A 12,775-nucleotide genomic window follows, 5' to 3' on the forward strand; every position below is an offset into this window, starting at 1 on the left:
CAAAAATATTTGAAGAAAAAATATTACAAAGAAAATAAATTTAAAAAGTATGTAAATTTTAGGGTATTTTGTTAAGAAAAAAATATCTATAACGTAAAATAAACAAATAATTTGTAAATAATTACAATTTTATAAAAAAGTAAAATTTATTTATTTATTTGTAAATAAGATATTCATGAGTACTCTTTAATCATTTTAAACTATATGTATTTAATCACAGTAACTATTTGTATGATGAGATAATAGACTTTTCACTCCAATGTCCAAATCTATCAATCACCAACGGGAACATTATGCCACATGAATGTAAATTTAATTGATTTGAATTTAGGAATAGATTACTTTTTTACTTGTAAGAAGAAAGAAAGAGAGATCGAAAAACCCTAGTGGAGTGGGGGAGAGAGAGTAACGAAGGAGTAAAGGCATGACGATCCATTCGATAGTGATACAGAAGCTGCTGAGCACGAATGCGCAGGTGGGTCGACGAGTTGCTGCTCACCATTTCAAGGGCTACACCTATGGCTTCCGCAACAAGATGGCCATCATCGACTCCGACAAAACCCTCATTTGCATGCGCAGTGCCTTCAACTTCATCGCCTCCCTCGCCCGCCACAACGCCCGCTTCATGTTCATCAACACCAACCCTCTCTTCGACGACATCTTCCAGCTCATGACCAAGAAGGTTGGCTCCTACTCCACCTCCACCAGCTCCCTCTGGCGCACCGGCGGCTTCCTCACCAACAGCTACAGCCCCAAGAAGTTCCGCTCTCGCAACAAGAAGCTCGTCTTCGGCCCCACCCAGCCCCCCGATTGCATCGTCATTGTCGACACCGATCGCAAGTCTACCGTCATCAACGAGGCTTTCAAGCTTCAGATTCCCGTTGTTGCATTGGTCGACTCCGCCATGCCTCTCGATGTCTACAGCCGCATTGCTTATCCTGTTCCCGCCAATGATTCTGTTCAATTTGTTTATCTGTTCTGTAATTTGATTACCAAAACACTGCTTCATGAGAAGTCTGCTGCTGCTGCTGCGGCCGCTAATCTCATAATTGATTCTCGGTATTATGCGTTACCTAATTCGAGCTTTCTCATTTCATTTTCCCCGTTGTATTTACTTAATTGATTCTCTAACGAATTAAAGAGAAGAAGCTCCGCGCAAGGGCAAGAGCAAGAGCGATTTGGATAACGTCGACATAATCGTGGTTTCCAATGATAGTTTAGCTCCCTTACCCGAAGGTAAACTAAACCGTAGTTGCAAAACAAACTTATTTGCTTTCTGTTTTCTCTTCCTATCGCCTTTTACAAAGTTTACCTAAGCAATTTTCACATCCAAAGCAGATACAGAGGAAACTAGGAAGCTTTTGGACAAGTTTGTTGTTTTGAAGTTCAATGGTGCCCAAGGAAGAAATATGGATCCTGATGGTCCCAAGTAAGCCACTCACCCAACACCTCACTTTAGTCTACATCTAATTTGGTGTTGGTGGAGCCTTCTTCATTTAACGTATGCTTTACATACAATGACTGGTTTCGTTTGAGCAATATGTTTTTATACATAATTTCCTTGCCGAAGGCAGACAATTGGACCTTTTGTTTGGAAGGGTTTCACACCTTTTTACACCATATTTGTTCTATACGTATTTTCCCTCCTGTTTGTGTTGTTGCTGTTTTCTACCCCCTTTTCTTCTCTTCTACATGTAACCAAAATATTTTGAAACAATTAAGTACTTTTTACTATATTTTGTGTTTGTTTACGTATGCATGCATAAATAAGTACATGTGTTGTTGCTTTTTCTACCCCTTTTTCATGTAATCAAAATATTATGAAACAATTTTGTACTTTTTACTTTATTTTGTGTTAGTTTATGTAGGCATGTATAATTACATGTGTTTCTATTTATGTGCATCAAGTGTTTAAAGTTATATTCTTTTCTTACACCCTCTTTCATGGATTAGTCTAAACCTTATACTTGATGACTTATTGAATTTACACTAATAAAATGTTTCGACTCATGTAGATCTGCAATTAATATTAGTGATGGACAGACGTTCCTGGACATGATCATTAACCAGATTGAGGTGAGACATTTATACATAATGTATGAGTTTATGATAATCATATTTTCTTATATTACTGTACTCCTATGAAAATCATTGGCGTATTCTTTGTTTTGTCTATTTTTTTTTTTTTTTATGAATGATTCAGATTGTGCACATACTATACAGTTGTCATTGACTGGTTTTCTCTGGTTCTTATTATTTTTCTGTTGTTATTTGGTAGATGCTCAACTCCAAGTATGGATGCAGGGTTCCTTTGCTGCTTTTTGACAAAAATGATATTCGGGATAGTTCTCTAAAGGTGAAATGCCGTATCAATTTCCATATGTAATTGTTGACTTCAGCTACTGTTGTAATCTTCAGCTTCATTTTCCATAGGTTTTGGAGAAGTATTCGAAATCAAGTGTTGAAGTGCACACATTGAAGCCGGTTTGTATTTGTTTCAATTCGGACGAAGTGATATTGATTTGTGATTTCTCATGACCTATACATCATAATATATAACATTATGTAGGGTGAAAGTGGAGAATTGAAATTATCGGGTGAACATTCCAGTAAGGAGGAAATGTATGTCATCCTTCAAATAAATATCTGCCTATTAAATTCAATTCTAAACTTGTTGTGCATGTCTATAGAATAATACATCTTTAATGTCCTCCAATTGATGGTATTGTTATTATGTTATGGACATGTTAAAATACTGTTATTAGTCTTACCTCTGGTATAGTCTAGATGTTTTAGCCATAATTTAGTTGTGTGGAAACAATGCAGAGTAATTGGATTAGCCATTCTCTGTTTACGGGATTGCTTTCTGAAATATTGTGAGACATGCCATCCGTAATTGTTTTATAAGATATGGATTAGTTTGGATCCAGTAGCAAGGGATGGGACTCTAATGTGTGGTTTATAAGGTCTTACACTTCAACAACAATGAATAACTTTTGGTGGTGTAGTTCTCCCTCCCTATATTCTTATCTGTCATAAAGGCATGTAAAATTAGTGTATGTATAAGTGTATCTTCAAATTTCTTTATTATTCCGTGCTATATTCACATTCATCAGTTTAAAACTTTTAATGGTATGTGGATGACATGATAAGTGACAATTCTTAATGGATCTTGGATAAACCCTAATACTGACTAAGAAAACAAATTTTAAACTTAATTCAGCTCTATGAAATTGACTTATAAAGAGAGACTTACATACACTTATATACTATAATATGATAAACCCTAATACTAACTTAGAAAACAAATTTTAAACTTAATTCAGCTCTACGAAACTGATTTATAAAGAGAGACTTACATACACTTATATACTATAATATGACCATGTTTTTAGTTGTTATGGAATTTCCTACATTCCCAAAACATTGACTTCAAAGATAATATTAAGGGTGACAAATAGCTATTGTTTATTGGGTTGCAAATAAGCTAGTGGACTTAATAGAGTACATCTCATTTACTTTGTAAGCTGATTGATTTTGCTAATGGAGATTAGATTAAAAAGACACCAAGAAATATAAAGCACAAAATCTAAGGTATGATTAAGAGAGGGTCTTGTTTGATCAATGCCATGAACTTTTATTTGATAGCCATCTGCCATGGTAATCCAAACAAGATAGATGATAGAAAAGGGGCTTGTTACCAAACATATCGTTAGAGGCACCAGAGTTAAGAGTCCAAGGGAGGAGGATTGAGAAACAAGGGCTACAATGATTTCAGAGTGAGCAACATTGGTTTGTGTATGTTGTGTGGCTGCCTTGTATTGAAGATACTCACTATAAGCATCAATAGGAATTGATACATCATTAGATGGTCCTAGAGAAACAACCTGAGCAATATTAGTAGTCGGAGCTTGTTGTCTTGCGTTTGTATGACAATCTGTCTCAATATTGTCATACCATTGACAATAGTTCCCATGAGGACGTTGACCATGATTTCTACCCGTTAGTGGAGTGGGAGTAAAAGGCAGATGTATTTGTTGAAAGTTCAGAAGACTTCCCAAACATATGAGGAGCTAAGAAACAAAGTAATTGTTCACTAATGGTGTCATAAAATTAAACAATTGTACTAGATAATATTTGATTACAAATAAAGGTAAACTCAGGAGGAAGCCCAACTAAAACAGAGGGGGATAAGAAAACTAAAACTATTGATGCAATATAAAAGAAGAATTGTATGATATTGTGTCTAATGCATACCATATTGTATATGTATTTTTACTAGTGTAGGAAATGAAATACATTAAATGTTTACTTAAAAATCAGGGATCAATGATCCTAATTTCCTAGAACCTGTAACAGCTAATGATTAACAAATTTGTAATAGTTAATGACCAATTTTCATTCTAACATATTTCAACCTATCGAATTGTGCAGTCCAGTGCTTGCAAATTGGCTTTCATGATAAATACTTCATTTTAAACTAATTTACTAATTCTACGTGTTAAGGCATCCATTCGATGATGTTGAGGTGTTCCGATCACTCATGACTGGTGGAACCATTGATTCCTTATTGTCACAGGTATGAACCTTTTTATACTGTTGGGCACTTCTACCTAAGCTGGTGTCCTATTGCGTTAAATTCTATCTAGAACTGTATGAGACAGACTTAAAGACTTAAAGTTGAATTTTACGACTGTAACAATATAAGACTATAATCGAACATTTCATAAATTTTCATGTGTGAGGTTGTGCATATTTTTTCCAATTTTTACTAACTTATTCATATTATTTTCCAGGGTAAAGAGTATATCCTAGTGTTGAAGTCAGACAATGTGGCGACAATTGTTGATCCAAGTATCCTTCATATAGTTTTTATCATTAATGACAACATTTTTTGGAGACATTACTTGTTATTTCCTAATCTAGCTTTGAGATTAACATATTTTTATTTTTATCAAACTTGACTGACTTGTAGATATACTAAATCATTTGATGATTAATGATATTGAATATTGCATGGAGGTGAGCATAATTATTTGTGTCCATCATATGAACTGCTACCATTTGTCTTCCAAGGGAATATGAGTAATCTGCTTCATTTTCTTTCTTTTTTACAGGTGACACCAAACCAATCATTTAACTTAATCTTACCCACAATGAAATTTAAGGTATATTCTTCATTTCCTTTACTTTACATCCCTTCTTTAGTCACTAATATTTGTGTCAGACTTAGTGTGTGATACTTAATCACTTGTCTTCAATATTTGTGCAACTTTTACCATGTGCCATTATATATGAGCATATAAGATGTACTTTGAAGTTGAGTTTTTTGGAATTTCAAATTTTCACTGTCACTGAAGGTAATATATTATTGTTTGATGTGATTAAATGCTGATAAGGTAATGGGGTAGTTTGGTTGCTATTACCTATTAAAATGGTGCTATGATTTGTATAATTTAACATGGACAGCTTTGACTAAACATTATATGTTTGTTAATCTGTGCAGCTTGGGGAGATTGCCCGAAACCAAGATAAAAATGTAAGTTATAATTTTTATTTTATTTTCGTAACTTTTACATGCATTTGTATTTTTTTTTATCATTTTAAGTAATAGTTTTAGAGGATTTATTTTGAATTTCTGACAAGACTTATGAGAATATTACACCAATCTGATTTAATTTATTTTTCCAGAATGATGTGTTGAAGTTGAAGAACAATTTCAAACTCATTGATACAACAAACATGTGAGTGGAATGCTGGTTTTTCTTCAACAATGTATTAAAATTTACCAAAAGTGCTAAATTGCATGTGTTGTACTTTGCACAGGTGGGTGAGTTTAAGAGCCATGAAGAGATTTCTTGATGCTGATGAACTAAAGCAGGAGAAGCCCTCAATTTTTAAGGTATGATTTCCCAGCTGTCATTAGGTCATTATTCTATTAATGACTCGTGTAAGAATGAATTGAATGGGTTCCTTCCACCAGGAGAATGATCAAACTTATACATCAATCACATTGATACATCATTGATACATCAATCACGGATAAAAAAGTTGCCAAAATCTGTTTGAGCAACCCTTTTTTCTTTTATTTTGGTAAAAGAAATTTCTTAGTCTCATTTTTTTTTTATCTTTTTAAATTATCTTTATTTAGGATTTCTTATCCTCCTATCATTTTGTAGTTATGTTTCTCTCATTCACTAATTTTTCCGAACACAACTCCATAAACAGCTAAGAGTGGCAAAACAATCTATTTATCAAGCTTTCATTCCATCTGCAAGTATATACACAATCTATCCGTTACAGCAGTATAAAAAAATGGATTAGATCAAATCCATCCATTTACATCATTATTTCTCAAAATCCAGCAGATCCTCCTATCAATATTTAGTGGATTAAAATTAATCCAACCAATGTTTCATATTATGTCCTCTAGTATTTAGTGGATTACAATCTTCTAACAACTTCTAGTAGTACACTTAATATCCTACTAACAGAAACAAATCCAATGAAGTGACACAAACCCAAATTTCCCAGATAATACCAAAAGGTTTATTCTGTTTCAGATGCTAATCTGCAAATTATGAGTGAGCTGTGCGAGGCCAACTAACCTGCTGTTACCCATTGATGTTAATTTTAATCCCAATTGAAACAAATGTAGTCCGTGAGTTTATTATGAAGACAGTTAAGAGTCAGTTTGTTTTTAAGATTTGTTAGTCTGGTAATGGTGTTAAAGATATCTATCAATATGTAAATGGCTGAATCCTTTCTTGTTGTAAGTGGCTTTTCAGGATGTAATTTTTCTCAGCTTACATCTATCTTTTTTTCTTTCTCTGTTTTTTTATAATTCCAATTGACTTGAATTATGTCTCACTTCAGATTATGTCCTCTAAATGTTGAGCCATACAGGTTCATTTGTTTGTTAATAGGATTTTCATGTGATATTGTGACTACATGTATTAAAGGTCATTTGTATTACTAAACCATTAAGCACTACCGGTGTTATAAATACTTTAATTAGATTAAATTAAATATTAAGTTGTGTGACACTGGCCTCTGTCTTCTTGAAATGAGAGGGAAAGCTAGAATAAACTATTGACTGGTATAAACAGACAATCAGTTCTGCTAACTACGAAGTTACTGATTGCTGTTTTTAATGTATTTTCTTCATCAGTTCTTTGACAATGTAATTGGTGTATCTGTGCCCCAATCTGGGTTTTTTCCATTGGATGCAACATCAGATCTATTACTTCTCCAGGTGACACTGACTTCATTGTATACATATTGTTTTCATGCATGACTGACCCCCTTTCACCAATTATGTTTCTTGCAGTCGGATCTATACACTTGTAGAGAAGGTGTTTTAACTCGCAATCCAGCTAGAACTAATCATTTAAATCCTGTGATAGACTTGGGACCTGAATTTGAAAAGGTGAAATTTAGTTTTTTCTTGTCTTATCTTTGCATTGCCATTACCTTTATATATGTGTTTTATTCTCAGGTTGGTGACTTCCAAAGTCGTTTCAAATCCATTCCAAGCATCATTGAGCTGGATAGTTTGAGGGTCAGAGGTGATGTGTGGTTTGGAACTAATATTACTTTGAAGGTACTATTGACGTTCCTTTCCCTGTTCATCTGCGTCTCTTTTGTCCTTTTCTGAATATCTGTGATTTTTGTCGTAAGTTATAGGAGCCTTTATATTCCAATCGATTTTAATCATACCCAATTTATAGCAAATTTTCAACACTACTAAAGATTTACGTGAAGCTCTAAAATCACTAAAAATATGGTCTTTAATATGTCTAAAGACTCCAAAACTGCAGCTCTGAGCAGGTCTTTAATATGGTCCTACTCACCAAGTAAAACGGGATTGAGAGACCTGGACTGAAATAAGACACGCACTTGCAGAACCCAGATGTAGTGTGTAAAGATTTGAAGAATTAAGCTCTTCTCATAAGAGTTGAGGCAGTCACATAGCCTCTCCCAAGCGTATCCAAGTTGTTTGGAAGATGTTGTGCAAGGGGGGCTGGTTGAGTGGGGGTCCGATAGTAAAAAAATGATAATTTAGCATTTTTCAGGAGAGTAGAAGCTAGATTATAATGTGTGAGTGAAGCAGAAAAATCTGAAGATAATTCTGGTCTCATGGTCAAGAACCACCATTCTGTTGAAAGATTGAGCAATGAAATATATGCTAATATTTGTTTTATATCTGCAACACATCCTCTGATGCCAGAATCACGTGGACTTGAAGACAGAGCCTGGACAATAATTCACTCTTTCTGAAGCTATATTTTAGAAAATGAAGGCCGATGAACGTTACACTTAGAGAGGCTCTTATGCAATGTTAATGCCCATAAACTTTTGGGTGAAGGCCACAATTGGTTTTATATTTCTGATACTCAGATTATCCCTGATCAACTATGGAAAATTTCTGGGTAATCCGTAAAAGAGATAAATCACTTTTTTTTTTTTTAATTTGAAACTGATAGATCTCGGATATCAGTAGACACCAGACAGTACCTTCTAAAATAACTGTATTGCTCTTCTTTTCTGCTTTACAAATTTTTTTGTTAGACTCTAAGGTTTCTGCTTACTATAAAGTAGGGTAAGTTTTTTTCTTTTGGTATGGAATTGAAGATTATAATTAGGTGAACTGAGTATAATACAAATGTCATTATAACTTACTGTAAGCATTCAAAATCAGTGAACTTCGATTCATATAATTTTATGAGAAGTTTATTTGCTATGATTTTCTTGTATTTATCTGATTATTACTGATTTTCAGGGGAGAGTGACTATTTCTGCAAAACCTGGCTTGAAATTGGAAATTCCAGATGGGGTCACGATTGAGAATAAGGTATGATACTAACTTCGGTATGAGCTTTTTGGGATGTAGGTGGGATGTTAGTTGGAAGAGTTTGCTGTTCTGTTGGTGTTTAAGGGGTTGTAGGTGGGATGTTAGTTGGAAGAGTTTGCTTTGTTAGAACTGGTATAATGGGGATTCATGTCGTTGTTTTTTTACCTTTTGTCATCATTGGTTGGATAAGCCTGACTGACTGTGCAAGCCTAAGCAGTATTGAGGCGGGTCATTTATAATGGAGACTGACGCTTTCTGGCATCATGACACAGGAAGATGATTATGCACGATTCTCCAGAATTCAATCCATAATTATTAGTTTAATTGGATATTATGATGTTTTCCTAATGAGCACATTTGGCTGCTTTACAGGAGATCAACGACCCTGCAGATATCTGAGGATAAATGAACGGTTTGTGGAAGTTGGGATTTGGTTCTGGTGAATACATCATGACTGCTGAACTTTAATTTGCAGTGCTGAACAATTTAGTTTGTCATATTAGCAGCCACCTACCAGCCATCTTTTAGGTTTTCTATTTACAGAGAACTAAAAGGTTGGAGAAGAACATAGTTCCTTACTCTTTTTTTCTTTCAAGCAGCATTATAGTGGTGAGATAATTTACTCATCTATCTATTCATTCTAAAACTTTTAGGGCAAGGCCTGGCACAGTCCCAGCCGAGGGCAGAACACGAAATAGGAATGGTTTCAGTTTTGCTTGTCTTCTGCCTTTATAGTATTAGAATCACACCAATTATTTATTGTACCAATGAGTTGGAGCGTACAGACAGACCAGACATTTTTGTCCTATAACCTACTCCAAAAATTCTTGACTTGCTTTTAATAAACATTTTTTTCTAACTTGAAAATCATTATTATTATTGTCTTACACAGTAGCATATGCATATATAAGGGATAAACAAAATTGCAATATTTATGTAGAAGTCATAATAAGAGTTTGTAAGAACAATCGGAGAACTTTACTCTTACTGAACTGATTTAAATAACATAATGATGGATACTAAGTTTACTCGTACCAAACTCTTCTTTTAGGCCCCGGTCGATTTCAATGGAATTGACTTGAGTTTCTCTAAATTGCCTTTTTTGAAATTATTTATTAATGAAATTGTAATATATAAAATGTAATATATTATCTCTAGATCTCTAGATAATTTTGTTTTGTGAAGGATAAATACTAAATTCGATGCAATTCTACATGAGGTTCCAAAGTGAAGAACATTTTTATAGTTACTCGAAATAAAAGAATTTAGTGCAAAGTCAGTTAATTTAGCATTTATAATTTATTTATTACTCTTAGAGAATGTATTTATACAACATACTTAGAAAAATGATAGACGAATTAACCAAGAAGTGAAAAAGAAAGGCGTATTGAATTCAATCCATCTTTAGGATAATTTATTTGAGAAGTAAAATATTGCTAATCCCAGAATAAAACAATTGTATCTGTACACAATTTAAATTCCTAATGACAAAAATATTGCATTTCAGACATGTTTTTGGATAAATATTTGACTTGGGCCGGGCTTGACTACTAAAAGGAACGGGTCTTTCCATTCCTCAGCGGAGAGAAAGAGAGAGAGAGAGAGAGAAAGGATAAGAGTTTAAGATTAATTCCAGTGTGCTTCTTCTGTAAGTGTGAGTCTGTGACGCTCACTGAGATAAGGAAGCAAAGCAGGCATGTCAATCTTGTCCATTCCGTCGCCGATATATGGTTCTTCTCATTCTTCCCTTTCAATTTCTCGGCTGCCGTCTTCTTTGAGGGCTCAGCCACTGCATGTGAGTAGAAGGCCAAAACTGAAAGGTGTGGTTATGATGAGTCTGGAGGCAGGTATTGGAGTCATGGCCACCAAATTGGGTATGATGAGCTTCTTCCAACCCGACGGCGAGGTTGTTCCTGTCACTGTCGTTGGCTTCAAAGAAGGCAACATTGTCACACAGATCAAAACTGAGGCCACCGACGGCTACCACGCCGTCCAGGTTGGTTACCGAAGGGTTCGAGACCGCAAATTGACCAAACCCGAAATCGGTCATCTCGAGAAGGTTGGTGCCATTCCCATGCGTCATCTTCAGGAGTTCCGTCTTCAAACCGTTGATCAATTCGAACTTAACCAACGCCTCGTTTTCGATGACCTCTTCAAGGAGGGTGATCTTGTTGATGTCTCTGGCACCACCATTGGCAAGGGTTTCCAAGGTCATCTCTCTTCGACTTCTTTCATCCCTGCCTTTTTCAAATATTTAGGGCGTCCGATTCAAATTCTTCCCTATTTACTTCGTATGCGAAATTTTCAGTAACGATAGGTCCAAATTGAAGTTGCTGAATGATAGATATTATACGTTTCATACCGGAAAAATCATGCAATTAAATTACCTCTGTTGTTAGGGATTAAGAAGCTTTTCTGTGTTGAAATTGAATGCCCTCTTGCTCATATGAACATTGAAACATTTGACAGGTGGAATCAAGCGTCATAACTTCAAAAGGGGTCCAATGACCCATGGTTCGAAGAGTCATAGACAACTGGGATCAATTGGTGCTGGAACCACACCTGGTCGTGTGTACAAGGGAAAGAAGATGCCCGGAAGGATGGGAGGAACCAAGAGGAAGATAAGAAAGCTTAAGATTGTCAAAATCGATAAAGATCTTAACGTGGTAATGATCAAAGGTGCTGTCCCTGGTAAGCCTGGAAATCTTCTCCGGATAACTCCGGCCAAGATTGTGGGCAAGAACATTCCAAACAATTAGCACATCCTTCCTTTTTCTTCTCACTTCATGCTGCATTTCATTAACTTGTCTGTAATTGTTGCATTCCTCTGTTGGCCCTTAGGTGCTACTTTATGTATACCTACTACTATTGCGTTTTTCAATTCATTGAATCATACACCACCTTCCGAGTTTGGGTTCCGTATCTTAGTTGCTCAACATAAGATATTGTGAATGCCGTATCTTGTTTCCAGATGAAATCAGCATCTTGATTGACAACCTCCCCACAAAAGTGACATTCATTTGCTGAACTTCACTAGATTTTTGTAATACTATATGTAATTGATGCCATATGTAATGTCACACACGCACACCACTGTTATATTCTTATCAATTATCAAACAGCATATGGAAAGAGGAGCTTCCGGGTGATTAGAAGAAGGGAAATCAAAAGCTCACGGAAATATAAAATATAGAGAAAATAAACCAGAACTTTATTGATTCTACTTTACCAACATGTTTAAGATTGAGTGGAAGGAACTTGAATTCCTGATAGGAAAGACTCACTTAATACTTGATTATATGTTAAGGGATTGGCCTTTCCCCTAAAAGATAAATTCTCTTTTAGGAAGTTTTGCCCGATGCATGTTATAAGATTTTTGAAAAATTTATATTTTCCTGGTACCTATTTTTTTTTTAATGAGATTTGAAATTTAATCTTCCTAAAGTGATTAAATCTTTAAAATTCATAATATGATCTTTTATTGTTTATTAATTTTGAATTTGCAATCAAATCAGATATTAAATATATTCATTCCATTCATTTAGCTTATCTTTATATTTAGTGAAAAAGAAAAAAAATGATTTAAAAAGTATGGTTGCTTAGATTAATAGAAATAATAAAAGTTGAAAAAGGAATGACAAAAACAATTGATTAATTTAATTAATATAATAAATTTAAAAAATTATATAATAATTAAATTGTTTGTGGTCTGTAAATTAATTATTATTCAGTAAAAAATTATAATTTTTTAATATTATTATTATGTTATACTATAACATAGGGGAAGTTGAAAAGAATAAAAGTAATGGTGAAGACGAAAAACATTAATGTCAGACAACACAAATTTAAAACAATTGAGAAGAACACTCAATAAAATTATTAACAATTTTCTTATTTTAAATTAAAATATTGAAATATAAT

At 34.3% G+C, this 12,775-nt stretch overlaps 2 protein-coding genes across 5 annotated transcripts; both read left to right on the forward strand.

Moving 5' to 3' along the window:
* Positions 1–326: 326 nt before the first annotated feature.
* LOC114164344 (UTP--glucose-1-phosphate uridylyltransferase-like) lies at positions 327–9,721 on the forward strand. 4 transcript variants are annotated; one of them, XR_003599536.2, is made up of 20 exons: positions 331–1,059; positions 1,142–1,236; positions 1,339–1,429; positions 2,016–2,076; positions 2,279–2,356; positions 2,434–2,484; positions 2,570–2,622; positions 4,507–4,579; positions 4,797–4,854; positions 4,976–5,022; positions 5,118–5,168; positions 5,507–5,539; positions 5,692–5,744; positions 5,827–5,902; positions 7,172–7,255; positions 7,331–7,429; positions 7,499–7,603; positions 8,783–8,854; positions 9,227–9,408; positions 9,508–9,721. XR_003599536.2 is itself a non-coding variant. In XM_028048979.2 (19 exons), the coding sequence occupies exons 1-19, from the start codon at positions 425–427 to the stop codon at positions 9,051–9,053; spliced, it is 1,824 nt and encodes a 607-aa protein (XP_027904780.1). In that variant the 5' UTR covers positions 327–424; the 3' UTR covers positions 9,054–9,721. The 4 variants fall into 4 exon arrangements, 3 of the variants coding, with proteins under 3 accessions (XP_027904780.1, XP_027904781.1, XP_027904778.1); XM_028048979.2 differs by having other exon boundaries at positions 327–1,059; positions 9,045–9,721; XM_028048977.2 differs by having other exon boundaries at positions 9,227–9,721.
* Positions 9,722–10,419: 698 nt separating this feature from the next.
* Positions 10,420–11,922, forward strand: LOC114164345 (Ribosomal protein L3 family protein). Its single transcript, XM_028048981.2, has 2 exons — positions 10,420–11,064; positions 11,324–11,922. Exons 1-2 carry the CDS (start codon positions 10,551–10,553, stop codon positions 11,611–11,613), a joined length of 804 nt encoding a protein of 267 aa, XP_027904782.1. The 5' UTR covers positions 10,420–10,550; the 3' UTR covers positions 11,614–11,922.
* Positions 11,923–12,775: the final 853 nt, after the last annotated feature.

The sequence above is a fragment of the Vigna unguiculata genome, chromosome 9 (assembly GCF_037176805.1).
Source record: "Vigna unguiculata cultivar grain cowpea cultivar isolate G323 ecotype 2 chromosome 9, ASM3717680v1, whole genome shotgun sequence".
Classification (NCBI taxonomy): domain Eukaryota; kingdom Viridiplantae; phylum Streptophyta; class Magnoliopsida; order Fabales; family Fabaceae; genus Vigna; species Vigna unguiculata.

Coding starts and splice junctions, on each gene's coding strand:
- LOC114164345 (XM_028048981.2), top strand. CDS start 10,551: ATGTCAATCTTGTCCATTCCGTCGCCGATATATGGTTCTTCTCATTCT. Junction 11,065..11,323: donor CATTGGCAAGGGTTTCCAAG/GTCATCTCTCTT, acceptor AACATTTGACAG/GTGGAATCAAGCGTCATAAC.
- LOC114164344 (XM_028048977.2), top strand. CDS start 425: ATGACGATCCATTCGATAGTGATACAGAAGCTGCTGAGCACGAATGCG. Junction 4,855..4,975: donor GGCGACAATTGTTGATCCAA/GTATCCTTCATA, acceptor ACTGACTTGTAG/ATATACTAAATCATTTGATG. Junction 5,169..5,506: donor TACCCACAATGAAATTTAAG/GTATATTCTTCA, acceptor TAATCTGTGCAG/CTTGGGGAGATTGCCCGAAA.